The following is a 27286-nucleotide window of genomic DNA, read 5'->3' on the forward strand; positions in this document are numbered from 1 at the left end:
AAGTGTTCAGAGTCTAGCCCAATATCTGTATAATAGGGAAGCTAAGCTGTTCATCACTTTGGTGGGGTTGGGGGGTTTTTTGTTGGGTTTTTTTTAGGGTTTGTTTGTTTTTTTTTTTTTCTGTAGGGATTCTGTGCCCAAAGTAGAAGAGGGAGCAGTGACTCCAGGCGGGGGTGGCGGCAGCCGAATGCGTTTCTTCTCCATGAAGAGGACAGCGTCCCAGCATTCCGTTGACACCACATCTGTGGATGGGAGCGGCCCTGAGGATGGGCTGTCTGTGGACAGCGATGGCAGCGATGGCTTTGTGATGCTCACAGACTCTGGTAACAAGCGCTTGGCTTTATCCTCTCCCTCACTCTTATTTCACATAGGTGAATAGTTTTCTGCCAGGGGCAACTGAGTCATGCTGTGTTCGTATGGACTTCACTTGTGCCACTCCTTTTTGAAGGTCATGAGCAGTTCACCCACAGTGACTCTGCTTTTTCTGGGTGCCTTTTCTTTGAGATGAGGAGTATAAATGAGTGGGAGGTCACCCCTGCGCATAACAATGGTGTTCTAAGGCATTTGGCCGCACTAGAGCAAGGACTGTAAATGTGTGCAGGTGGGTGGATGGTGCAGGATATTTAGGAAGGGTTTGGTAAGGGCTGGTTGGAAATAGGATACACAAAGCATTTCAGTGGGATGTCTTTCACTTCAGCTCTGTATTGCTTAAATTCATCTGAGGAGCTGGAGAGAAATCCCTTGAGGATGGTATAGGCTGATAGCCCTGAGATTCAGGCAGATACTGACATCAGGACTTCTTAAAGCCAGAAAAAGAAACAGCATCGAGGAGTTGTTGTTACTTCCATTTCAGAACCCAGCCTGGACCCTCTTCCCTCAGGGCATCTTCCTCAGGTCCACAATGACATGGGCAGTAGAACAAGCCTGATGGCAGAGGATGAGGGTGGAGTGTCACCTGAAATAAACAGCTCGACTTCACAGAGTGAAGACCCCAGCCTTCAGCTGGTCAGAGTTCTGTTCCTTTTCACTCTATTTTTGTCTCTAAGTGAATCTGGTGGTGTTTGTTTTAGTAAGTGAGCTTGTCACTTGCTGCTTCAGGTGTCTGTCCTCGTGTTGAAAATGAATGAGGTGAACTGTGCAATAGAAGCACGAGGTGAAGATTTGTCTGTTGCTGTACAAGTCATGAACGTGGTTCCAGAGCAACTGAACAATGTTGGAATGTTGCAGTATCTGCGTGGCTATCTGGGTAAGACACTGGCTCTTGGACTCTGCTGCTTTTATAGCTGCACTTCTGTAACTGCCTTTTATACCTCAGGAAATATTCCATTTTAACTGGTACTTCAGTGTTAACGTTTAGCGTATTTAGGATGGAATATGACTTGTGTGGGATGGAATGTGAATGCTAAGAATCTTTCTGTCAGTGGTTCAAATCTGGTATTTGAAAGATGTTTCCAAAATGCCTGCACAGTCAAGCTCTATGGTGCCTAGTAAGCATCGACTGGGATTTTTTTAATTGCTGCTAGGATGCATGAAATTATTTAAAGGAGTGACTAAAGCTGTCTAGGGAAGCTCTGAAGTTATTCCTGCCCTGAAAATAATGCTTCTGGGCCCGGGTACTTCCTCAGGGCTAAATTAGAATTTAAAAAAACCCCAAAAACCCCATCAACAAAAAAAAAAAAACCAACCAGCACCAACTCAACTCCAACAAAATGAAACTGAAAGCAACTACAACCCAAAACTTCAAGTGAAAGCATGAGAAGTTCTTGGACCGTAACAGTAGTGCCTATGGCCACGAGGGGGCAAAGTGGAATACGAGATTGGGTAGTGTTGAGTGGAAGGACTGATCTGCTCTGGAGAGCAGAGTGGTGAGCTTGGTCAACTCCTGTATATGCAAAAGGAAGGCTAGTTTTAAAAGTGTGCTGAGATGGTGAGAGAGGGGGGGATGCGTTTGGGGGCTTAAACAGTCCAGTTCTGGAGTTAGTTCCTGTCATGTGGACTCTTAGTTGTTTGAATATTGGATTCATTTTATGTGAAGGATGATTTCAGACGGGTGTCACTGTGAACTTGACTCCATTCTGCATCTGGACAGGAAGGGCTTTTCAAGATACCTATTTTGAGTTTATATCTTATTACTGATGCCATCTTCTGCAGTGAGATCTTTCTGCTACAGCTCTAGGAGATTCAGGTATAGAGAAGCCTTCAGTCCCTGAAGCTAGTAAGACCCAGCCAGAAGTGTGCTTACGTCTTGAAGTAGGACCTAATGCTGCTGTGCATTCACCACTTGCTGTTCAGAATGGCTTCCTTCATATGCTGGTCCACAGTTACACAGCAGAGCTCTTCATGTCCTTCCTCACCAACCTTGGCCCCTTTCTTGAGGATGAAATAATTCCAGAGGTGATCCCCATGGAGATAGAGGTTGTGGATACCAAAATCACATTGAAGGTGAGTGTATGGGGAACCAAAGACGGTAGCCTGGGCAGGCCTTGCAAAATTCTGCTTAGGAAAGGATGCTGTGGGATTGCTACGGGCCTCTGTAGAGGTCCTGTTTTCCTGATACTGTTTTATTTTGCTTCTAAAAACTGTCTTAGGGATGAACAAGTAACACAATGGAATTGTTGAGTGATCAGATTGGGGAGGAATGGGAGCCTGACAGTCAGACTCTCTCCCCAGCTTTGCTGTCCTGGTTTGCAGACTCAAGGGAGAGAATTAAATGCCTCTTCCTCCAAGTGCTTGTGTGAAATGGGAAATATTTGGCCTTTTCTGTAACCATTTAGAGAACTACAGATTAAAAACATTGTGTAAGAGCTGGTTGATATTTAGGAGCAGTGCACTGACAGAAGTTCTTGACTAAACCTTTTTGAAAGCAATGCTTGGGCTCCAGTGACAAGTAGGAACCTGTGTTGCTGCACAGCAGCATGAAAATCTCCAGGCTAAGGGATATTGGCTTTTTTTGGCTAAGGAATATTGGCTAGGGGTTTAAATCAGGAATTTATAGGATGACAACTGTGAGAGCAGCCTTCAGGGAGATGGTTGTGGGCCTCTCCTCAGCCTTTATTACAGACATGACAGAACTTTGTTCTGATCTGTGGGAGTGCTTTCTACACAGGTTAAGACTACATGCAGCCTTGTATGTGAAGCCAGGCTTTTTCATATGGTGGGTGACCTTGGTGAGCTCTGGCAGTGCTGCCAATTGGTAGTGCTACGGCTGGGGGCAAGAGGAATCCTTTGCAGAGTTGCCACAGCTGTCACAGCAGTTAATCTCTTCTCTGCTCTATTTTTTTTCCAGGATGACAGCCCCCGGGTATACCCTACCTCCCCTGGCCCTGTTCCTATCACCTTGGCAGTAGATCACGTCATTGTGAAGCGCAAAGATGATGGGGTGTTCTATCTAACAGGTCAGCAACATCTGGAAAATTATTTTATTCTTCCGTGGCATGCCCCAGGCTGTGCTGGAGACTGGAACTGAAATGGGATGGTTGCTGCTGGGAAGGATGGGCTCTGGTGTGTGAGCGGTCCCTGCGTCTGTTCTCTGCAGTCGCTCATACCAGAATGGACAAATAATCTTCTGTCTTCAGTGCAAGCACCCAGATCCTTTGACTTCTCTGCTGTCTTAATCTCTGGATGCGTGTATTTCTGCCTCTCTACTTCTCACTGCTTTTGTTGTTTTGTTTGGACAGCAAATTTGATACCTCAGGCAGAACAGGTTAATACCTAAAACAATGAACTGGCAGCCTGAATTCACACCTGATGTTTCCTTGAGCTCACATGGTCAGGACAGACTACTGCTTCTTCCCTTGCTTTAGTTTCTCCATTTTAAAATGGGAATGAGATTTTTTTCCCCCCTCCCTGTTTAACTTCTTTTATTTTTCTCTTTTAAAAGTTGTTCTTTTTGTCCTGAGAACCCTGTTGTATAGATGTCCACACCTGAATGTTTTCTGTGCTTCTTTCCAGCTCTGCAAGGGGAGGGCTCACAGAAACAGGAAAAACCTGTGTCAGTTCTTCAGGAACAGAAGGCCCCAGCGAAGTGTGTCTTGGCAGCCCTGGCAGCAGGAACCCGTGGGCTGCAGGTGAGTCACTGCTGCCTGTTGCTGTCCAGACAACTAGGTAGCTGGCAGTAGCCTGGAAAACTAAACCTTTTGTCTTCATGTGCTTGCAGCTACTGGTAGGTGTGGTGTGCAGTAGGGAGTGCGCACACAAGCAGCCTGTACCTCCTTTTCCAGGCATTCTGAGAAGTGAGGATACCTTGCCCAATGTAAACTCTCTTCTTCCCTTTCAGAAATGTGTTGGTTTTGGTTTTTTTTTTTTTCTGATTTGGCTCCATCTTCCCGCTGTGTGCAGTTCCTTGTTAGAAAAACAGTAATCGGGAGGTTCCCACAAAGAAAGAGATGTTTTGCCAGAGTAGTCTTACAGCTAGGATGTTTCAGGTTGCTTAAAGGTTCTGCTATTTACTTTGAACTTTCTTTCCATTTTGATCCATATATCTGGAATTCAGATGACTAGTTTATTTTTAAATACGTCCTGTTCTCTAATTATACTTCCTGCTTGATGCCAGATCTACTTAGTAAATTGATCACTTGCTCTGGAAAAATACATAATAAGGGAGCAATGTGGCTGACTGACAGAACTGGACAGGGACTTCAGATTCTGTTCGTTAGTTGGTGACACGTTACTTCATTTCTCATCTTTCTCTTTTCCATTTAGTGCAGAATTTCTCTTCTTCCCATTTTATAGCATCTTGTGAAACAGGGCCCTGACTAGATCTGGAGCCCGTAAGCATCACAATAGCTTAGCATCAGTTTATTTTCTGATGTTAATAGGAACAAATGCAAAGGCTAAATTCTTGAGGAAAGCTATTTTTGAGAGCCCAGGGGAAAAAAACCTGTCCTGTGCCATGAAACTGCAGTGGGATCTCACTAGCAATGTTTGAGGACAGAAATTACTTTGTTCATGGAGACCAGAAATAGGAATGCCAGGCATCTGCTTGCTCCAGCTATCACCTTAATTTTAACAAATCTTTAGAGGTGTATCAGGATCCCTTATAAAAGAAGAATGCAGATCAGAGCCCAATTTTTTTCCCCCCTACTTTCTTTGTATAGTTATCTTCAGCCAGAATCAGCTAGCTGCTTTGCAGGAAAAAACTTTGTTCCTATGCCTAGAAACGTGAAGGGAAGTCTTGAGAGAAAATAGTCGTTAGCCAGCCATCACTGGCAGCCTGAGCTGACACTAATAACAGGTATGGAAGTCAGCAGTTGGCGAGTATTCCTGCAACTCAATCTGGGTCACGTTGTCAGTGAGCTTTGTGCGGTTGTGTCACATAGTGGAATTAATCTCAAAAGTTCCTGTTTTGGTTTTCCTCTGATCAGATCGGTGTAGCCAGATCTGCCCTGCTGCTTACCTTTGGGAACTCCTGGTTTGTTTTTTCTCTGTCTCTTGTAGTTAAAGGAAGTGCCAGAGTTGCAAAGGGAGCTTCAGACCATGAAAATAGCCCTTGCAGAAGCCAACATGGACAAGGCTCGCCTTCTGCAGGAAATTAGGAAATACAATCCCCTCTTCCAGCTTTGACAGTGAAGGTGCAGGCTGCAGCTGCTCAGGAGGAGTGGAGACCACCACCAGCACTAAGGCGGCTAGTTTGATTGTATTGCTGCTAAACAGGTCAACCTCCTGGAGAGTGATCGCCTTGAAGAATGGAAACCAACTGCAATTGCAAAATGAACTTGATAGTAGGAGAAAGGAAGGAAGGCCTGGCTGAGCAACAGGGAAGGAACGAGGAGGAGTTACTTGTTTGCAGCCACTTTCCTCTGTCCTGGCAGTATGGTGCTGCCTCTGTCACTGAACCAGGGCAGTGCTCAGCCTACAAACAAAAGGTCACAAGTTTTTTGGGGGGACACCCCATGTCTCTTCACCCATGGGTGGTAGCAACAGTGTGCTTTCAGCCCACACCTTGTATGGCAACATCTAGAGATGGTCCAGGTTGGGGTTTCTGCTTCTTTCAACCTTAGTGTTCTTGCCCAATCATGCACGCCAAAGGACACAGGAAAAGGAGAGTAGTTACTTCACATCAGGAGTGACAGAGAATAGGTATGGCAGAAAATATTGCTGAGCTCTGATGTGAAAGCATGTGTACTATCACATGAAAAACAGAAACGTAGGAGTGTGGGAGATGCAGAAGGGATTTCCCCGGTGGAGTAAGGGGGCTATAGCTCACTATTCCCTCAAGAACAGGGTCAGGATAGTAAAGAATACTGTCAGACTTCCTTTTCCACCTGTAATTTGTTGTGTCAAGACAGAATCGGTAGCATATTAGACTTAGTCTAGTTCATTCTCACTTAATCCTGCAATGTTTGGCTTTATTGATGCACAAACACAAAGGAATTAATTTATTTCATTACAAAGCACTGTTTAACCTTTCTTATTTTTACTGTCAAAGAACAGGGGTGAAGGAAGTCAGTTAAATCACGGAATGAGACGAGTTGTGCATTTTCTTCGGGATGTGTGCTGTTCTCAAACCATTGTACACTAGGGTCTCACCAGTGGGGAGAGGGAGAGCAGTACTGGCCGCACAAGGAAATAGCTGCCTGCATTCCTACACAGTCGTGTATTTTTATTAGCAATGAGCTCATGCCTGGTCTTTGATGTTTTTTAAGAGGCTTGTTGGTGTGTGGGTCAGGAGAAGGGTGCTGGCCAGGCCCCCTCGGTTGGAGGCTGACGCTGTTAACCTCACTATGGGGTGGAGATGAAACAGTAGCTGCTGGGTTGAGCATGGTTTGTATTCTCGCCTTTTCTAGAGCTGCTTCCCTGCAAAGGAAGAAGTCTCCGTGGTCAGCGACTGACTTAATTTATAAAGAAATAGCCTCTACAAGTGTGGAGGACAAAAAAGAAAACCCTAGTAAAATACGAAGTAAACACTAATTTTAAAAAGTATAAAAGGAAATGTTATTCATGAACTGCAAGAACCAAATCCACTCCAGAAGACAAACTGGTACGTGGTTTCTTTGCTCTACTAGTCCTGGCAATCCACGGTCCATGTGCTGAAGAGGGAAGCAGCCGTGAGAAGCTGTTCCAGAGGAGAATTTGTTCTGGTACAGAAGGGGGTGACTCTGAGCCCCCTGTTATGAACACCCATTCCCTCCCATTACACACGGTATCTTTACTGTGTGCAGAGGGTGTTTTTGATTTTGTCTTATTTCAAACTTTTGATTTGCATTTTTCCAGAAGCATTTTTTGTTTGTGTAAATGTACCATTTCTGATGCACAGGGTTTTTCGTGCATGTAAACCGGGTAGCAATTGCCACACACTAAGTATTAGGAAAAGTGACAGATTATATGTGATTCTCCTTTATTAATCAGATGAAAACTTTGCTTGTCTATAAAGGTTAGGTAACCCTTATTTGTGGTTTTTAGCTGAACACACTCCCCAAAACTTTAATGGATTTTTTTTTTTCTCTACGTAAGCATTACTCCACTGAAATTAGTTTAGCTAAAGTAATACAAGGTATGAATCCTGCTCACTGTGCAAGGACCAGCTTCTGATTTACAAGCCATGATGAGTTGAGGCCTGGAAACTACACAAAAGCAAGCAAATAACTTGGGAGTTCAGTTTGTTTTTCCTACCATGCTCTTATGTACTTGTCCCTTTGCCCAGGTCTGGAGCTGTTGAACACTTCCCCTTAACAGGCACTCCTGAGATCATTTTAGTTCTTTAGCTCCAGGGGAAGCAGGGACATGTTTACAGTGCTAGGCTAGATGTGGAGGCACCGCTGTCTGTGGTTTGCGGAGAGCCGAGTGAATTCCTTGCGGTTGTTAGCTTTCGCTTTGAAAAAAGAGGGTATGTAAGAGAAGGGATGGTGATTAAAACAACTGTCACTCTTAGATCATCATCTTAAGTCTGTGTTTGACTCCGTTAGACTGAAGGCAGCTTTGACTACCGTGTTGGATTTAGTCCTTGTTCGCTAGGTTTGAAGGGCCAGCCTTGGGGCAGGCTCTGCTGCTGGAGGCCAGTGCTTCTGCCATGGTCTGACTGGTGCCTGCCCAGATACGACAGCGAGAGCCTGACCTTCCTTCCAGAAACCTCCGGAAGCACGCAGAGATGAATTACAAGGAAGAGTACTGGCCTTTGCAGACGCATGGGAGCCGACCTGCAGGAGGCTTTGTGCTCACCCCCCATTTAGCCTGGGCTAGCTCCGATGTCTGGATGCTGTGACTCCCACCAGCTGCTTTCCCTCCTTCATGGGAGAGGATCACTCCTCCTCATCCCTGTGGGACAAGCTTGTCCTTTTCTCTGGAGCACGTTCTGCACCCTGTCCCCTGTTCATGCGGCCTTTGACAGGACAGATTTGTGCTGCTGCCTGTAATGGAAAGTGTACTAGAGCAGCCTGTCAGGCATGTTTGCAGGAGGAAAATGCACTTTAACTTTTTAGGTGTCAGCAGGCATTTCCTTCACCAATACTGCCTCGTGCATAGAATTCAGAAACAAAAGCAGAGGTTCTGAAATGCAAATTATCTTCTGTAGTAAAAACTCTTGCTGTGAGCAGCTCTCCTAGCAAGAGAGAAAGGAGGTAACAAAGCATCTGTGTACCTAGACAAACCTATATGCCAACAGCTCACTGTAAGTACCATTATGAACTGCACAAATCTTGCACAAGCAGAAGTTGAACTTTGTTTAGTCAAACCTTTGTGCTTCTGTGCTTGCTCCCTCTTCCTGTGTGAAGCAAGAAATATAAGAATGCTTGCCTTAGGTGGAATGCAATGGTATTCTTTCTTTTTACTCACTAATTGCTTGAAAATGGGAGGTTTCTTTCTTCTCTTTTGAATTTTCATGACTTTTTGTTTGAGTAGGTGGCCAGCTTCATGTCCAGCCAGCTTGGGAAATGAGTAGGGTGCAAAGGGTTTCCTCAGACGTGGTGCCTACTTGCAGTGTCGCATAACTCCTTACCACTCCCTCCCACATGTGCAGACTGAACAGAGCTGGGGCCAAGTTGTTTCCAGAAAATTTCTTGCTCCAGCACCTCACATCAACTGATTTTGTTTAAGAATTAAAGCACTTGTATTATTTTAAGTATCAGTAGAGAGTACTGTATAACAAAACCCACCTCCTTGCTACAGGGTGTCTGTGTGGGAGGACAAAAACTCCCCTATCTCCACTGATGATGGTTAGCAAAGTTTTATTCAAGGACTCTTTCTAATTTACAATGAGAGCCACCTTTAACCTTTGTGTAACTACAGCACAATTACCCAGGAAGAGCATATGACCTTGGCATCTCTTGCACTGAGTTAGAAGCAGCACGCTCACTCTAGGTCCAGGTGGGTAATGTGCAAGTCTGAACTTGAATTTGAGTTTTAGGCAGTATTGGAACTTTGTTGCAGTATATTTCCACTCATGCATTTATTGGTTCTATGAACCATGAAAAGAAATTAAACTTGTTAACCTCCTTACAGGCTTGTGGGGTTTTTTTTTCCTCCCCTTTCCCTTCCCAATTGTCCTGTTTTCTAGACAGCTCCATAAAACTGCCTTTGGGAAGACCAGCTGAGCGATGATTTCAGCCCATCAGCTTTCAGCAAGTTCCCTTCCTTATGCTAATGGAACAAAACACGCCTGAGGCAAAGCAAAGCTTCAGGAACATGTCGGGGGTGGTTGAGACAGATCATCATGTTACGTCCCCCCTGCTCTGAATCACACACAATTAGCATTTCCCAGCAAGACTAAGAATACAATAACAAGTTTAATGTACAAAAAAGACACACTGCTGTACACAGACACCACCAGCAGAAAGTATGATGCTGGTGGGTGAATACACTGAAGCCTTTGAACATGGCTGTCCCTGTGCTGTTGAAGTGGAGGAGCCCAAGGCTCTGCCTCAGGGATTTGGCTCCTGCCCGCTTCTGTGCGGCGCTGACCAGCCAGGCTTCAGCAGCAGGAAACCTCCCCGCAGCCACTAAGGCTGCACACAATGCTCCCAAAGGAGCTTCAGCCTTGTAGCTTTGCTGTCACTATTGTGAGGTTCACAACCGAAACCTTGTTTTAACTTGTCTTCTCTTGGGATGCTTCAGTGGAAGATGATCTTCTTGTATTTGGAATTGGGGATCTGTCCTCGGGACTTGAGCCTCCTGACCGCCTCTCGCATGTGTTTGGGCTGCAGAGGCGGCAGCTCCCCCCATTTCTCACACACATCCAGCGCTACACAACAGACACCAGAGAGTTCACGTGAGCAGGACAGCCAAGCTTCGCCAGTCTCCTACTGTTTAAGCTTTAATTTTAAAGGCAAGAGGTACCATTTTTGTTTAGGGTTTACAGGTCACATTTTGTTAATATACCAGAGTGAAACTGCTTTGTGTGCTTCTCTGGCTGAAAGAAAAGTCAGTCCTAGGGGCACCAATACTGGACCAGAGTTAACGGCTTTTAAAACCACTCAGCTGCTACAGACTGTGCTGGTTTGTGTAAGAACTTGTGATGTTAAACCTTCTGCTCTAAAGCCACCCCCAGGCTGGGTGGTGGTTTGGGGTGGTTGTGTACAGCAGCGACAGGAAGTACAACCTACAGTGGGCTTACGGTTCTTCTCTGTCACTTACAGTAAGTATCATCCATGCCTCCTGCCACGGACACAAAGCAATTAATGACACAAAGCAATTAACAGCAACAGCATAGCTGCTTATCCAAACCGCCTGAGGCGGAACGCAGCACTGCAGAGACAGCAGCAGTAAAACTGCATCACCCTGGTAACAGTGACCCCAGCACGTATAGGGCACGTTTCCTGTGACAAGTCTATAGGAACTGGCTGGCATCAAACCCAGCACGGCCTCCTCCAGCCCACGCAGGGCAGGGACACAGCCAGGTCAGCTCCCACACACTGACCCGTGCTCGCGTCCTTCTGCTCTGAGCAATGAATTTACCCTGTATTCTTAACTTTTTAGTCAACAACAACATTTGCCACTCACCTTCCTCCACCACCTCCCCAACGAAGACCTTGGAAATGCCAGACATGGCAATAACCACATTCTGAGAGACGGAGGTGCCAGTGATGGACTGGATCAGCTGCACAAGCAGAGAAGGACAGTCAGCTGAGCGAGCCACACACATTTTAACTCCTATTTAGCATTTTGAGCCTGTTAAATATCAGCCAACAGCTAATGAAATGCTTTAGAATTAGGTCCTACAGCTTTGGGCACATGCCGGCTGACAAGGTTTTAGCTTACGCTCATTCAGCCACAGACCAGCACCAGCAATTACATTTCCCTGTTACCTCACGGCCCCCAGCTCACCGTTATGTGAGATGAGCTCCTATTTACACCACGTAAGTCGTGCGAGGGCGCCGAGCTAGGCTGTAATGGCATAAGCCACTCTGAGGACAACAGGCTCAGCCACAGGGGCTGAGATGCAGCTGGAGGAGGACACAGCGCAGGGCCAGCTCGCGTTGTACAAGGCCTAGGCACGACCACAGCCAGGCTTAGTAAGGCTCAGCTTGCTTGCTCAGCTCAGGCTTCTGTAGCAAAGCATTATTGAAGTCGTACCCGTTTAATAGCAGCTTTGGGGAAAGCAGACCGGCGATACATCTCATAACGATTCAACTGTTCTTCAGAAAAGGAAGAGACCAGTATTCTGGAGTGGAGAGAATTGGTCGTTGGCAACAAAAATAAAAGTCTGAAGCTCTTCAGGCTGCTACAAGTGCCCCACAAAGCCCTTCTGCCACCCTAAGCCTCCTGCAGGGCAAACAGAGCTGGGAAGGTGGTGCTCCGTGGTGCTCAGGTTTATAATGCCAAATGGCTGGGCCCGTTTGGGGGGCGGGGGGGGGGGGATGATGTGGGATGGAGCTACGGACATCATTAACCAGGCGTTTATAAACCAATTAACCGATCACGGCAGTTTCCTGCAGCAAACCCCACACCACGTGCGGGGCCCTCCCGAGCACCGGCCTCCCCAGGCGCTGCTGCCCGGCGCCCCGGCACTCACTGCATCTTCTGGATCTCGTCCTCGTCCACTTTGTGCTTCTTCTCCTTCCGCTCCTTCAGCTCCAGCTTCACCTTCTTGGCCGCGGACGGCTGCAGGTTGGGGTCCTCCCCGTCCACCGCCTCCCCCTCCGCGTTCCTCACCTGGGCGAGAGCGCAGCGCTCGGCTCGGCGGCCCCACAGCCCGGCCGGGCCCCGCTCCCCCCTCACGGCGAGCCCGGCCCGGCCTCACCTCCCCGTCCGGCGCCTCCGCCTTGGACTCGCCGCCCCCTCCAGCCTCTCCCGCCTCGCCCTCGCCCGCCACCTCCGCGGCCGCCGGCTCCTCCTCCGCCGCTCCGCCATCCCCCGAGGGGGACGAGGCCGCGGGCGGCGGCTCCTGGTCGGCGGCGGCCCCGAGCTCCTCCCGGGCCTCCTCCCCGGGGTCCGCCATCGCCTCCCGCAGCGACGTCGCCTCCTGATGACGTAGCGCCGCGGCTGCTGCCAAGGCCGCGCCTTTCCGGCGGCGGGGCGGGGCCTGTCGCCAAGGCAACGGGCCTGCGGCGGCGGGTGAGGCGTGAGGCCGGGCTGGGGGAACGGGGGTGGGGGAGCGGGGCCGGGAAGGGCTGGGCCGGGGGTGTCCAGGGGAGATGTGGGGCCGGGGGGTGAGGGAGGGCTGGGCCGGGGGTGTCCAGGGGAGATGTGGGGCCGGGGCGTGAGGGAGGGCTGGGCCGGGGGTGTCCAGGGGAGATGTGGGGCCGGGGGGTGAGGGAGGGCTGGGCGGGGGGTGTCCAGGGGAGATGTGGGGCCGGGGGGTGAGGGAGGGCTGGGCCGGGGGTGTCCAGGGGAGATGTGGGGCCGGGGGGTGAGGGAGGGCTGGGCGGGGGGTGTCCAGGGGAGATGTGGGGCCGGGGGGTGAGGGAGGGCTGGGCCGGGGGTGTCCAGGGGAGATGTGGGGCCGGGGCGTGAGGGAGGGCTGGGCCGGGGGTGTCCAGGGGAGATGTGGGGCCGGGGCGTGAGGGAGGGCTGGGCCGGGGGTGTCCAGGGGAGATGTGGGGCGGGGGGTGAGGGAGGGCTGGGCCGGGGGTGTCCAGGGGAGATGTGGGGCCGGGGCGTGAGGGAGGGCTGGGCCGGGGGTGTCCAGGGGAGATGTGGGGCGGGGGGTGAGGGAGGGCTGGGCCGGGGGTGTCCAGGGGAGATGTGGGGCGGGGGGTGAGGGAGGGCCCTGCGGGGAGCCGGGCTGGCGGCTGCAGTGGGGAGGGAGGCCGGGGGCCAGGCAGGTCCCCTCAGCTCTGGGGGACTTTTACGTAGAAAACAGTGAAAAAACTGGATATTAAAAAGGAGATGCGCTACAGTGGGGCAGGTCGAGACCCACAGCTCAGTCTGAGCCCAGATCGAAGTTACCAAGAAGCCAGACCTCGAGGTATCACTGTGGGTTTCCCGCTGATTTTGTGTGTTGGAAGCAGGGACGGGTTCGGCTGACGCAGCCCTTCTGCAGTGTTTCCTTCTGACAGGTCCCTCTCTGGGAGCTGGGAGCGAGGGTTGGGCTGAGCTCGGTGTGGAGAAGCCCTGGCGCCCATGTCCCTGTCTGCCCCAGCCCCTCCTTGGCCTCTGGATCCTCACCCCGCTGCTTTGTTTCTTGGTTCATTATGCTGCAAAGAAGGACAGACTGTGGTAACCCACTTCACAGGGCTGCAGGATTCATTCTGGCATACAAAATCCTGGAATGCCTTTGGTAAAAGCTGCCTAATACATTAAATTTCCAGCAGCGCCTTTAGGCATCCTGCTCCTCCGGGAGGTTTGGGGGTCCCAAGCCCCCTGGCATGGAGGTAGCACTGCGTGTGGGGTCCCAAACGAACCCTCGGGGTGTGAGGCCGGTGGTGCTTTAGCTGGATGCTGAGGATCCCCTGTGTGTGTGTGTGGCACAACACGAGATCAGGATGAGCTCCCGTCACCTCCCTCAAGCGTGAACCGGGCTGGAATGGGCTTCCCTGCACACGGGCATTGAAAACTGTCCGAGTAAACCTCTGCAAATCAGCCCTAGCTGTGTGTTAGGCCTGATACAATTAATATTATGTCCAAATGAACCATTTGGCCGCATTTGAATTATTTTTTATGCCAGCTTAAAGCATTATACAGTGGATAACTGCTTCTAACCGTTTCACTTCCCGGTGCAGACTGATCCTCAGCGCGCAATGCAAAACACCGCGCCTCCCCGAAAACTTCCCTGTGGGAAAAAAGCTGTGAAATTACCCATGAATATTCATCCTCCCGATAAATACACAGAGGGAAAACCCTGGCAAAGCTATTCCTCCTTTACATACATCCTCCTTTATATACGTTTCTCTTTTACATGCGTCCCTCCTGTATATATGTTCCCTGGGTAATGCCCGTGCGTGTTTTGTGTCTGGCTCCTCCAGCGTATTAGAAATTTGGGAGATGGGATTTGACCAAAACCCACTCATTTCACCCTGAAGCATAATCCCAAGTTTATATCATTAGCGCGTTCAACGAATAAAATCAACTAAAACCAGCCAAAAAAATAAGGGTTTATTGAAAGAATAACTCGGGGGGCGGGGCCTGAGGGGAGGTGGGCGGGGCCTAAGGCCCCGCCCCCCTCCCCTCAGGCCCCGCCCCCTCAGGCCCCGCCCCGGAAAGACCGCTCGGGGGGGCGGGGCTTGGTGGGAGGCGGTGGCGGCGGGCGGCGGCGGCCGGGCCGGGCCATGGGGAAGGAGCAGGAGCTGCTTGAGGCCGCCCGTACCGGGAACCTGCCCGCCGTGGAGAAGCTGTTATCGGGGAAACGTCTCAGCTCCGGTTTCGGTGGCTCCGGGGGGGGAGGAGGAGGAGGAGGAGGAGGCGGAGGAAGCGGCTCTGGGGGGGGAGGCGGCGGAGGAGGCAGCGGGAGCGGCGGTGTGGGGCACCCGCTGTCCAGTCTCCTCAGGTGAGTGCGGCCTGGGCGGGGGTATGGGGTTGTGGGAGTGGGGCTCAGGGCTGAGGGGGGGCTGTAGGGCCGGGGGGAGAAGAGGTAGGGGGTATGGGGAGGGGGCTGTGGGCCTCGTGGGTAAGGGGGAGGCTGTATGGGCTCGGGGGGCTGCTGGGTTGTGGGGAGGGCAGGAAGAGCGTTATTGGGGCCCGGGAGGTGGGGTCTGTGGGGATTTAGAGTTGGGGGGGTGCGGATGGGGTGCTGTAGGGGCAAGGAGCTGGAAGAGGTGCCTGGGGAGGTTCTGGGTCACGGGGAAGGGGATGGTGTGCATTGGGGCTGGGGGGGCTGCAGGGCCGTGCATGGGAGGTGGGGGGCTGTGGGGCTTGGAGGGCTGTGGGGCAGGTAGGGGGAATGAGCTTTTGGGGTGTTGTAGGGCAGGGAGGGAACATGGAGCTATGGGGTCATGTTGATCCCGTGTTGATAGGGGCTGGGACTGGAGCAGGCAGGAGGTGTGGGGATGGGGTCTGTAGGGGTGTGGGGCTAGAAGGCGTGAGCTGGGGGTTGTGGGGCAGGGACTGCGGGGGATTGAGGGGTTGTAGGGCAGAGGGGCAGCAGTGGGGGTTTGGAGGTGCTCTTGGGGTGGGGTGTGTGGGATAAGGGGCTGTTTGAGGTCCCTGGGGCTCAGCAGTGTGGGCCGGAGCCCTGTGGGACACAGATGGCTGCAGCACTGCAGGTGTGGAGGGAATGAGGAGGCCAGTCCCCTGGGGGTCTGGGCCAGTGTGGGCTGAAGGAGGAGGCCCGTTGGAGGGGAACTGAGGGCCAAGAGGACGGGATGAGACATAGCAGTGGGCTGTGATGGATGTGGGGTGCACAGGGGGTGTGAGGATGGGCTGGGGGAGCCCTGAGGGTTTGGTGCTGCTGAGGGATTGGGAGGCCGTAGCGGAGGGGGCTGGCGGCAGAGCCCCTCGGGCTCGTGTGCCCCTCGACAAGGAGCCGCAGGGCCAGCAGGCTGGGAGAGGAGAGGAGAGGAGGCTGGCTGGGGCGGGTGCTTCCAGGGCTGGGTGCTGTCCGGTGGTGGTGTGTCCCCTGGGACTCGGACTGCTGCAGGCTACGGGCTTGTGGATGCTGCTGGTTACCTGAGTGCAGACTGGTGTAACTGGGAAAACGTGATGCATTTGGAGAAAGACTCCGGGTCAGGGTGCTAGCAGAGGCTGCTGACTCTGAAGGCAGGATGTGTGAGAGTTGCTGCATGAATTTACTGTGGCAGATGTGCAGCCGGGTGTTCGGCAAGGCGTCCCCTTGCTGCTCTCGCTCTGTGCACACTCACCCTTCCTCAGTAATTTTCATGGCTTGCAGTAATACTCCTCTGCTGTGGTTCTCGAATCGGTGGTGGCTGGTGGGGTTTGGGGCTTGGCTGCGCTGTGCTGGGGGCTGCACAAGCAGATGGAGGGCACAGTCATTTGCTTTAGCATTGAAAGTACCATGCTGTGTGATTTGCTCAGTTTTGAAGCTCTTAGACCTTTGTTAGTTTTTTTTTTCTCCTCCCCTTTTTCTCGTCATCTCCCAAGGAAACCACTTGCTGGTGTGTTTTTTGAGTTGCAGCTTTTTGCCATTTTAACTTCTCTGCTGGAAATGCTGGTGTTCTGTTCCCTGAGCAACTGGTTTATACTGGGGCAGGGGGAGGAGATTTGAGTCCAGACCTGAGTGACACTGTCGCTGCATGACCTGACTATTTAGAGGAATATGACTTGCCCATTTGTGGCCAAATTGGATCCATTTTTCCTTTCACATAACCTTATTGGAAATCTGCTGTTGCACATTGAGCTGAATGGCAGAGACCTGCTGACACGGAGAGCTTGTGCTTTCCTGGTGCATACATTTGCTTCTCTGAAATGTAAATCTGCTCTTGGGTCAAACTTTATTCTTCCCTTTTAATATATTAAACACTCTGAGCCCTTGTTTCGAGTGGGAAATTGCTCTGACCACTTCAGGCTTGTCTGCGTTAGAAGATGGATGTACTTGCGGGGTGTTTAGATAAAGTGGAGAGGGTCAGTGAGTTAAATACACACCACGAGTGTTATCAGCCTCTTGTTCTAACAGCTTGGCCGCACTTTTCGACAATGTGTGGTGATGATGGTGACCTACCTTCCCCGCCCCAAGACAATGGCTTGTGATACCAGCTGATTTGTAGAGTGGGCAGGCTGTTTGACGTCTGATCAGTTAGCGTGATTTTTCACATGTAAACGTGCTTCTGTGTGTAGACGTGTATCTGCAGGATGCTGAATGTCACAGCTGTCATTCATAGCTTCTGTGTTCATTAACTTGACTTGTCTTTAAATGTCTGTCAGTTGACACTATAACGATCCCTTTCTCCCACCAAACTTCCCAATCCTTGAACCTTTTTCCGTCTGCCGCTGAGTTGCACTCAGGCTTTCTGCATGTTCCTGACGGTGGTTCTCGTTCTGGCAGCGTGTTGGTGTGTTCAGAGTGTTGGGAGTCATTGCAGCACACTGTTAACTTGCTGGGTGAAATCTGCTGCAGCGTCCCTGCATTGACAAGAGTTTGCATGCAGGTGTCTGAAATTGTTTGGGGAGCAGCTGGGACAAGCCAGGCAATGTTCAAAACTGTTGCTTTCTGTAGTGCAGGCTCAGTCTAAGTGATTGTTTAGCGTCCCAGTGTGCCTATGAGATGGCTCTGAGAGGTACAAGCTCTGCTGAGAGGTTTATTACAGTAGCAAACGTACTCCTTCGTGTCCCCTTAGTGCAGCAGCAAAACATTGGATTTTGGGGATTGAGTTTCCAAAAATGTAGCTAGACTAAGTTTCAAAGTGGCCTTAGTGTATCAGAGAAGAAATTTGGGCAAACGTCTTCTGCCTGTGTGCCGCCCTGTCTCTGTGGTCTGTTTTCGCTCTGCAAAGTGTGAATTGAACTCTTGCCCCTGGTGCCAAGCCTGATTACTGACTTCTTTGCTCATCTCTTGAGGTGCGTTGTTCCTCCGGAGCAACTTCACCTGTGGTTTCTCTGCTTCCTGGGGGCAGGGAGGATGTTGCAGTAAGTTCTCCACAGCAGGCATGGTACTTATAGCTACCATTGCCTTTCTGTATTCCTTTAAAAATAACTACAAGTGTTTGGAAACAGGAAATGTGAAATTTTGTCTGCCTGACACTTCATTGAAAGTTGAATATTGGTAAATTAAAGTGGGAGGAAAGGGAAAAGAGTCTATGCAGTGTCCACCCCACCAATCCCTCTCTTCTCTGGAGTACAGCATCCGAAGGTGTGCAACAGGTCAAGAACAACTTTGGAGTAACTTTAAAGTTGAAGGGTTTTCTCTTAAATCTTATCCTTATATCTTGATATTTTTTTCCCCTAATGATGAGTGGATGCATTTTCTAAATTAAAACCAGTAAATATGGACTGGACATGTGCCAAGAGAAAGTCACAGTGCCAGTTAAACAGAAGCATTAATGAAAGAAGTGAGTTGATGGAGAATGCTAAGGTGCTTTGGCCGGTGGCTAGTTGTCGAGGCTCTGCAGTGCCAGAAAGCTGCTTAAACAGTAGATGTCTTCAGTTCTGGTAGGTAAAGAAATCACAAAATAGATATCTGGAGCATGGATTTAGTTTCTTGTATGTATGATAAAGCTGTATCTGAGAGAATTTAGGTTAAAAACCTTTTTAATTGAGATTTGGGAGTGTTTAGAAAAGGAGATAAGACTGCTTTTGTCCTTGCTCAGAAGTGGGTCCTGCTGCAAGCTTCTGGCAAAAAGGGCCTTGTGCCTTTTATAACAGCCAAACACAATTTCGTAGTTGGGCACCTGTGAAGAGCACCTCTGACACCTATGTAACTGCTCTGCAAGACTGCAGGCAGCCTGCAAGACGAGAGGATGGCCTGAGTTGATGGGTTAGGGGTCTGCATCAATGGGAAAGAAAAGACAGAGTACTTCAATTTTTGGGATGTGCGTGCTGTGGGAAACTTGACCTTTACCAACACTGGAACGTGGGAACTTTTCTAATTAAGGGCTTCCTCAGTTTGGTGAAGAAGCCCATGGTCAGTCCTGTATGTTTCATGTTTTTCCCTTCCTCAAACAACTGTTGGCAGCCTTCCTCTTTTTGTGCAGTCATTTTGATTCCTGATCCTGCTGAAGCTGCTCACATACTTAAAGATATCTCCTGATAAGGGAGCTGCTAAGCTGTCCTCTGCCCCCTGAAGCTCCTTCCAAGAGCAGGGTCATAAACGCTTGGCTGGGCCGGCACAACTCCCTTGTTCCTTCCTCCGTGTGATTTCAGGTCTCTTTGACGTCAGCGTGGCATTTAGTTCCCTTTTTTTTTTTAAGTCTCACTGTTAGGACTACCTGTTCTCAAAAGACCATCTCTTCTTCTGAGGTACTAGTCCCAGCTTTTTCTGTGCAGTTCTGCAGCGTTTCAGACTTCTCAAAAATATAGTTTTGGATTAGGTACAAAACAGGCATTTCCTGGAAGAAAGAAGGGTGTTTGTGGGCACGGTGCGGGAAGCTGCACTCTCACGATTACACCTGGTAAGTGTTTGTGTTGAGCTGGCACATGAATTGTTCTGTGCCTTTTTTTTTTTTTTTTTTTTAACAAAGAGAGCAAATCCTGGTCCATAAAGTTGTAGAAGATGTCCCCGGCAGTAAATTCTGTGGTACGTGTTGGTTTATCACATAAACTTAACTGCCCACCATGTTTATTATAATTGAAACGTGAACTTTGTCAAGGTCTGAGGCTTTCGTAATTCCTGCTTAGATCACTGAGCTGAGCCCTCTGAGTGTGACAGACGTGCACAAACTCCAAATGAAATCACCAATTTCTGCAGGTAAGCAGGAAGCAAGATGTGATAGACCGTGATAAGCCAAAAGAAGAAGGAAATGCAAAGAGAGAATTAAAGTCTCTCCCTAGGGGGTGAATTTGTGACACTAAAAATGTTAGGCAGGAAAATAAACCCCAGCGGAAAGCTGATATGAAGCAGAGAAGGCAAACAGCAGGTTGAGGTACTAGGAAGGATACGGGGAGGATGAGAAGCAGTAGAGGAGAGGGAGATGGGTTTCTGGTTTTTGCCAAAGCAGATGGTGGGGCTTACAAAGAGGTGGTGGCTTGCCAGGGTTTGGAGGAGGCTTGGCTCCGTGCTGCCTCCAGGATCTTCTCATGTAATGTGATCACTGGGATCCGTTCAGGACCTGGAAATCTGCTGAAAACCAGGTCCAGGGGTCTGATGCGGATCTCTGCTCCTTGATCCTGCTGCTCCATTTTCAGAACATATCTTATATAGCACAGGGAACAGCATTTCTTGTAGATCAGTGAGCATTTAGAGGTAAAATCAACTTAATGTTAATGCAGCTTAATGCTTATAAGCAAAAGCAATTAGTAATGCTTTGTGAATCCATGTGATTTCTTGGGGTTTTGGGGGCACTTCTGCACAGAGGCTGCAGAATTTGGATTTTTTTTAATTTTTTTTTTTACTGCTTCACTGTGAAGTTAAAGGCAGGAAGCAACAAAACAATCTGTGGCCTGAAATATCAAGCTGCATTCAGTAGGTTTTGCCAGTAGCAGTAAGGGATGAATTGTGTTAAAGCCAAATCTGCAGAAAAAGCTTTTTATTTTCATCTATTGATGTGAAAAGACTGGATCTTTGTTGACGAGAGGGGAAACTGAGGCTGCTGTTGAGCCCCAGATTGTATATGTAATCTTCTGTAAGTGTATCAAGGAAAACCTCTGCTGTGAATTAGGACTTTTTTGTATACATCTGTTGTGGGAAAAGGTTCGGTTGTTGCTTCACGGAAGCCACAGCAAGTGTTCTAGTCAATTTGCAGCAGTTACTACTGGTGAGTATTTTGTTTGGTTTAGGAAATGACATGGTGTAATGACTGAACACTTAAAGTAGCTTCAGATAGTCCAAATGTGGTTAGGAGTCAGAAAAATTATTTCTATTTTAAAAAAAAAAAGGGTGTGTGTGTTAATATTTGTTCTTATGCAGCTGGGTGATTTAAAGAAATGATTTGTTAGTGCTACACGTTCTCCTGGCGGTCTGAGGGTCCGGCTGCTGCCTCTCTGCTGCCTTTCCATCGGGAAGGGAGGTCCCATGGGGATGGTGCAGCTGGCTGGGGGAAAAGGCATCGCCCTGTACGTAGTAGAAAAAACTGTTGTGTGTCTGCTCCTTCACAGGTGTGTTGTTATCGCGTTACGTGTGGCCAGGTCTTGTGTAAGTGGCGAGTACTGCAGCGTTTGGCTGAGATAGTGGCGGGGAACAGCAGTGAGGCTCCAAGGTCTGGGCTTCCAGGATTGTGTAAAGGCACAAACAAAATATTTCTGTATCTTCCCCTTCCCCCAGTGAAAATGAAATTGCTCTTGGGTATTTTTCATAAAACAGGGCTGTATTAGAAATCATTGTTGGGTCTTTCGCTTGGTGCTGTGATTAGTAATCTCGCCCACTTTTAAACTGTCTTCTATTCCACACCCTACCGTGCAAACAGCTAAGCAGGACAGATCTCTCTTTAATTAGATACCTGAACGCTGGTATTGCTAAGAGTGTTAGTGCCACAGGCGTTAGGTGTGCACCGTCTCTTTTTCTGTGAATTGTTTTCTAAGCACTTTTTAAATAATTCAGGAAGGCTGCAATTATTGGCAGTGACTCTGAAGTGTTTTGTATCTGTGTGATCTAATTCAGCTTTGGAAAGTTTTGCTTGCTTTGGTCAGCATGATTCTGTGATTAGGGTTGTGTCTGGGGAGGACTGGGTTTTTCTTGCCGTAAACTTGCTGCGGGACCTCAGAGAAGTCACATTAGCTGTACCGTGCTTTGCTCACCTAAGCCACGGATAATACCTGTTTTCATCTGTAGAGGAGGACTTGGTTTTTATGTAGTACCCAGGGCTTGCTTGGACGGCATGTGAAAATCGTTGCACAGGTGGCTTCCCTTTCTGTGAAACTCCCTTGGGAGAGTTTTGTCCTGCTTCCTTCCAGACACGCTGTGTGCAGTCCGAAGTTTCCATGCCGTGCATGCAGAGGGCAGCGACCTGGTGCTGCCTGGTTTGGTTGACGGAAGAGATGGTGAGAAGTTGGAGAGAGGTGCAGCAGTGCTGTGGGGGGTGTGGAAGAGCTGAATTAAATGGGTAAGGAGTTGCGAGATGATGTGAATCGATTGAAGTGGCGCAGCCTTCCAGCAAAATGCTCCAAGCGCAGCACGTCGGATAGGAATCTCTCTGTTAACTCTGAGTAAAAGTGTCTTAACTGTTTGTGTAGGCAGTGACTCAAAATCTCTGTGACTGATTAATCTAACATTGGCTCTATAATGTAGGTGGGTGTCCAGGCTGGGCTGAATTCTTCTGGCTATTGACCTCCCATCAGTCTTTACCCACATGTCGAGTCCTCTGGTGTCCTGGGACTTGCTCTCTTGGGAGTGCCAACGTGTTTATGTCAGACAAAGGATGAGAACGCATTAGCTTAACTTTCGTTTTGCTTCAAGAGTTTCTCAGCAGTGTGTTTTAAAGTGCCAAACAGGTTTTGGAAATATGCATATGCTCATACAGGTAACCTCAAATACTCTGTGGGCTAAGACATGGTGTGAGGAGTTTTAGGTGGGTCAGGTTGTGTTGAGGATACTGAGGGCATCAGAACCTAGCCAGTTATTGCCCGCTGATAGATGCCAGGATTTAAATAGCTGCAGCGTCCCCATGTGTCGCAGGGCGTTGGGGCCAGAGCAGAGCTGAGGAGGCTGGGCTCCCAGGCTGTTTTTCCCATTGCTAGGTTACGCTCCTTCCCAGGAGCATCACTTTATGGCTTTTAGCATTCACAGGGCTCACGTAAGATTTGTGCTCTGCACCACCATAGGAGGAACAGTGAGATGCATCCATGACATGCAGTTTACTTATTTTCCATGCCCTGGACAAGACTGGCTCAAGAGCTGGCTGGAGTATCCTAAACAGCTGTGAGAAGCCTGAGGACCAAGACGGTGGTTTGTGTTTGGGGTGCCCACAGGAGCAGTTTAGGCTCGGCAGTGATGGTGTAGTTAAAATGCCAGGTGCAGTCATGAAATTTGCATCTTGAAGACTTTAGTGCTCGCTTCCCTGATGCTGGCATTAGCAGCAACATCCAACTTGTTCATGCAGGGGGATTCCTCTGTGTTTACCTTCGTGGCAGAGTGGATGCTTGTGAGACTTGAGTGGACTGAGTGGATGTTTGTGAGATTCCCTGATGGCTTTTTGATCTGTAAACCCCAACTTCTTATCCTATTGAGCTGCGTGTAGGAATTTCAGGACCAAAACCACAGCTATGTACATAAACAAATAGGGGATATTTGAGCAACGAAATACTGACATTTCCATAGCCTTGTTCCTCTCTACTGTTGTCTGCAGTCCTGAAACTGAAGAAGTGTTGCTGCAGATTTGAGTACACCCAGAGCACTCTGTGTTTCGAAGGCAGCAGCTACGCAGAGTTCAGCTGAACGCTGAATGTTTAGCAAATGGGTTTTGGTACTAAATAAAGAAATTTGAAGGTTACGACTAAGCTTGTCCAGCAGTTAGTTGCTGAGAGCGGTGGTCTTGTCCTCCCCCATTTTCTTTCCCTGATATTTGTGTTGTTGAGTAGCTGTGCCAGAGTGAATCACTCCCAGCTGGCTGATCTAACAGAAAACTTTTGTTTCGTGAGGCTGCACAGTTCCTAGATCCAATAGGAGGGAAATGGCAGAAACCTGCAGGTGACGATACAGAGGAACAGGATCTCCCCTTCCCTTTTGCTTGGAGAGCAGTTGTCCTGCCGCAGCTCTCTGCGTGGAGTAATTCGTATCTGCGTATGGACTGCTTAAATAGCATGTGGTTATGGGAGTGGAGCTGAGCTGCTCAACTCGGTGAGGTGGGTCCTACGCTACTTTGGCTGATTAAGGCTGTTTGGCAAGGAATTGAACTTTCTCAAGATGAATGTATGAAACAGTGTTTGATATATTAGGAGCAGCTGAGCCAAGAAACAGTGTTCATCCAGTGGTTTGGTTTATTTTAATGTAATGCATTGTTTTACTGAGATTGAAGGAAAGCAAGCAGGGTATAAAGGAATAAGTGAAAGATGCGATACACAATAGAGGGAATACATACAGATTACACCTGTGTTCATCCAGACCAAAAGGGAAAGGCCCCTCCCAGCTGCACTTGGACAAGGGTAAGACAAGTTCCTGGAGGCTGAGCGTCTTACATTGCAGCAACCAGAGGGGCTGCTTCGCTGGCTAGCACCAGATAACGCGTTAATGCCTCAACTCCCATGTTAGCTCTTCGCCTTTCGTGAGGAGCTTACGCTGAGCCAAGTTCACCTTGCGTGTGCAGCTCTTTGTGGGGACTCGATGAAGACGATCCTTCTGCCCTCACAGAGAGTGCTTGACATCTGGTGGGTGCTGTGCACTGAGGGTGGGTGAGCTTTCCTGTGGGTGCTCTACTGAGTTTTCCCAGCACGTCCGTGGTCTTCCAGGCTGTGCCATCCATTCCTCTGCTCTTTTCCACTCCCCGGAAACAGGTCCATCTCAGTAATGCTCTGGCTATGGGACTCGTTTCAAGGTGAAGTGTCCTCTTGAAATGAAGAAGGTGCCTTTGAATAAGGGTAATGGCTGTTTCCTCATGTCATTGACACCAGGTGCGAGGTCCTGTCTGATGCCAAGATGGCACTGTCCCTGTCCCAAAGAGCTCGCTCTGGAGTACAGCTTAGTCATGGAAATGAGATAAATCCTATTTCACAGAAACTGGTAAAAATAAAACTGTTGAGGATTGATTTGTTTCTATAGCAACAGACTGGAGAAGCTAATACAGCTGCTCTCTGCAGAAGGGAGAAAAACATAAATTGAAATGTTAGTCCACCTGGGACTGTAGCTGTCAGCAAAAGAAAGATCTTCGATAGACTGATGAAGGGGTAAAATGCTTAATTAAAGATGGAGGGCAGGAAGATGTGAGCTGTGTTTGGAAAGAAATTGGTGCCAGAGTGTGTGAACATGCCCTCTTTCCTGTGCAAAACCTGGACAGCCTGTATTATGTCCTCAGAGCTATTTACATCCTGTTTCCCAAAGGATTGCCTTCCAAACTTGCCTGCCACCCTCTCCTGGGTGCGGAAATGCCCTGCTTCAAGTATGGCACTGCTTTAACGCCGTTTAGTACCTGGGTGTTCATCATGTCAGGTGCACATTTTTAAACCTGAATTTAACGTGACTTTCTATCCTGCAGCGAATCACCACGGCTAGCTTGAGAAATGGTCAAGGTTTATCAGGGAACCCCTACACTGCATGAACTGGGAGATGGCCTTTGAGAAGTCTGGATGAATTTCTGAGCTAAATTTTCTTTAACTCAAATTAGATATGCTCCATAACGTGTGCCAGAAGAGAGTTTTCCGTAAATGTTTGCATCCTGGAAGAAAATCCTTGATGACATATTCCACCTTGCATGGCTATGAAGTGTTTCAGATTAAAATCAGTATATACATCTGAAACTAGCAGGATGTTAATGAAATTACAGAAGTTGCTTTTAAAACAGGAGTGTGTGTGCAAAGCTTTTACCAGGCTCTCCAAGACAGTCTGTTATTTAGCTTAAGGAAAGTCCATGTTGTTTAGGTTTGGTAAACCCAGATTACATTAGCTCTCTTCCCTTGTAAATTAAACGCATGGCTTCTTTTAAAGGAAATTACTTTTAAAAATAAACCTCAAGCTTTTCCAGCTACAAGGAAGCATCTGTAGTGCCGTGTACTAAGAATGCAAGAACACAACCTTGTCTAAAAGTGAGTGCCATAAATATTATGTAAATGCATTATCTCATTAGATTTATCTCTAATCCTATTGCCTGCTGTTTTTCAGACTCAGGCCAAACAAGCCTGAAGATGTCATAGGTGGTCTTTCAAATCTAATATTGGAGTGAGTTGGAAATTACGTGAAATGACTTTTGCCTCATCCTAATTAAGACACCATAAGAAATCCTTTCAAGTTTGGCATCACAAAGTAAATTGTCTGGTTTTACAGTATAATCCGATTAGAGAAGCCTAGTGACTGTAAGGTTCGAAGCCTCCCCGTGCAATGATATGGATGGGCTCGCCAGACCCTTCCTTACTGCTCTTAATTTCAGAAATCAGCACAATTTTTTTAGGAAGCAGGGACAGGATTATGATAAAGCCTTGAACTCTGGGGACTTCAAAGCTTTGTATTCTGGTCTTGGCTCTGTTGCGAGAATTGTGAAGTCCATCAGATGACTTAAGTAAGGGACTATATGTCCTGTGGACTTGGGGGGTTTTTTTGCTAATACTTCTTTCCAGTGTTTTTTCAAGCCACGGTTTCTCGCTGCCCAGTGTTAAGCCTGATAAAGGGTTGGCTGTCATGTAAGAGACATTTAAATGACCTCAATTCATCCCGTGATCCCCCATGGATGACTTCTGCTTGTCTTGGAGTGTTGTTAGTAACTACCTTTGCATGATTTAGAATTACTTGTGTTCCCCTTGTGACATTGGGCTCTCTTTACGGTCTCATTTCAGCTGGGTGGGGTCTGAAGCCATATGTCTGAACTCCTATGGCTCATCTCCATTGAGTTAGAAACAGCTGAAAACACAGAGAACTTGGAGGACACGCATAATTAGTGCTGGATTTGGCATTTTGGAAATATTTCCTTTAACCTCAGTGGAATTATTTCACAGAAAGAGTGAAACAGGATGTATTCTTGACATTCCTTTTTGCTGAAAATAAAGACCTAAAAAGAAGAGAATTGGTTAAAAAAACCTAAATGACTGTACAACTTCAAAATGACTCGGAAAAGAGGCAAGTCACTGTTTGCCTTGGTCTTCTCATTCTTACCATCGTTATAGTGCACGGAGTTTCATCCTTGTGAATGTGGCGTTTTTAACCTGAGCTACTCTCGTTAGGCTTTAATGATTTCCCATGTCCAGAAGTGCCAGGCGGTGCAGCACGGGCTCTGCTGCCGGCTTGTTTGGTTTCATCTGGACCCTCCGATGTGAAGGTAAATGGGGCGACTGTCAGCTCTTGAGGCATGGTTAATAAATACAAGAAATGTGAAACTTGAAGTAAATTTTTAAATGTTAAATGTTGCATTTTGAATGTTAAATTGTGTTTGCAAAAATATATAGTAAGCTATTTCTTTTCTTGTGCATTGACCATAACTGCTTCACAACACTTGAGTTTTCAGTCCCTGACGTTATCTGAATTTGAGGTAACTAAAGATTCTGGGTTTTCTCCACAACTCGCTCATGCTTGGCTTAATGCTTTTTATTCTAAATTCCTCAGCAAAGTTGGGTACAATTTAATCGTCTCCAGTGCTGATCTGACACCTATGCAGGGCTTTGTCTGAGAAAAGGAGTTTGTGCTTTCCATCTCAAAAGCTGTCCCTGTCAGTGGTGGGTAAGCTTTTGAAGCCATCTGAAACGCCTTAGGATCTTGGTAGTTATATGGGTATAAATTGTTACAGTTGAGATATAA

At 48.4% G+C, this 27286-nt stretch overlaps 3 protein-coding genes across 14 annotated transcripts in view; 2 read left to right on the forward strand and 1 right to left on the reverse strand.

Annotated features, from left to right (window-relative positions):
* BLTP3A (bridge-like lipid transfer protein family member 3A) overlaps positions 1-9432 on the forward strand; it is a 33941-nt gene extending 24509 nt beyond the window's left edge. For 3 of the 4 annotated variants that reach the window (XM_075776191.1, XM_075776194.1, XM_075776193.1), the window contains 7 exons: positions 127-323; positions 854-1005; positions 1099-1246; positions 2171-2442; positions 3287-3395; positions 3952-4067; positions 5437-9432. In XM_075776191.1, the coding sequence (XP_075632306.1) occupies positions 127-323; positions 854-1005; positions 1099-1246; positions 2171-2442; positions 3287-3395; positions 3952-4067; positions 5437-5562 (1120 nt within the window). In that variant the 3' untranslated portion in view covers positions 5563-9432. The remainder of the gene's footprint in view (positions 1-126; positions 324-853; positions 1006-1098; positions 1247-2170; positions 2443-3286; positions 3396-3951; positions 4068-5436) is intronic. The other variant, XR_012838941.1, reaches the window with a different exon arrangement.
* Positions 6662-12408, reverse strand: TAF11 (TATA-box binding protein associated factor 11). 2 transcript variants are annotated; one of them, XM_075776196.1, is made up of 5 exons: positions 12173-12408; positions 11945-12084; positions 11506-11593; positions 10933-11029; positions 6662-6795 (listed from the first exon to the last, which is right to left on the reverse strand). In XM_075776196.1, the coding sequence occupies exons 1-5, from the start codon at positions 12368-12370 to the stop codon at positions 6782-6784; spliced, it is 537 nt and encodes a 178-aa protein (XP_075632311.1). In that variant the 5' UTR covers positions 12371-12408; the 3' UTR covers positions 6662-6781. The 2 variants fall into 2 exon arrangements, with proteins under 2 accessions (XP_075632311.1, XP_075632310.1); XM_075776195.1 differs by lacking the exon at positions 6662-6795 and adding an exon at positions 9701-10174 and having other exon boundaries at positions 12173-12405.
* A 2197-nt stretch (positions 12409-14605) lies between these two features.
* The window catches only part of ANKS1A (ankyrin repeat and sterile alpha motif domain containing 1A), a 107093-nt gene continuing 94412 nt past the window's right edge, over positions 14606-27286 (forward strand). For 6 of the 8 annotated variants that reach the window (XM_075776029.1, XM_075776031.1, XM_075776033.1 and 3 more), the window contains exon 1: positions 14606-14857. In XM_075776029.1, coding sequence (XP_075632144.1) covers positions 14640-14857 — 218 coding nt within the window. In that variant the 5' untranslated portion in view covers positions 14606-14639. The remainder of the gene's footprint in view (positions 14858-27286) is intronic. The other 2 variants (XM_075776038.1, XM_075776036.1) reach the window with 1 other exon arrangement.

Source organism: Balearica regulorum, chromosome 25, assembly GCF_011004875.1.
Source record: "Balearica regulorum gibbericeps isolate bBalReg1 chromosome 25, bBalReg1.pri, whole genome shotgun sequence".
Lineage (NCBI taxonomy): Eukaryota > Metazoa > Chordata > Aves > Gruiformes > Gruidae > Balearica > Balearica regulorum.

Bases quoted from the DNA above. Each gene is read 5' to 3' on its own strand.
- TAF11 (XM_075776195.1), bottom strand. From the start codon at position 12,370: ATGGCGGACCCCGGGGAGGAGGCCCGGGAGGAGCTCGGGGCCGCCGCC. The intron at 11,030-11,505 runs GTACGACTTCAA...CTGCTTGTGCAG, and splicing joins CCAAAGCTGCTATTAAACGG to CTGATCCAGTCCATCACTGG. The intron at 10,175-10,932 runs GTGAGTGGCAAA...TCTGTTGTGTAG, and splicing joins TGGGGAGGTGGTGGAGGAAG to CGCTGGATGTGTGTGAGAAA.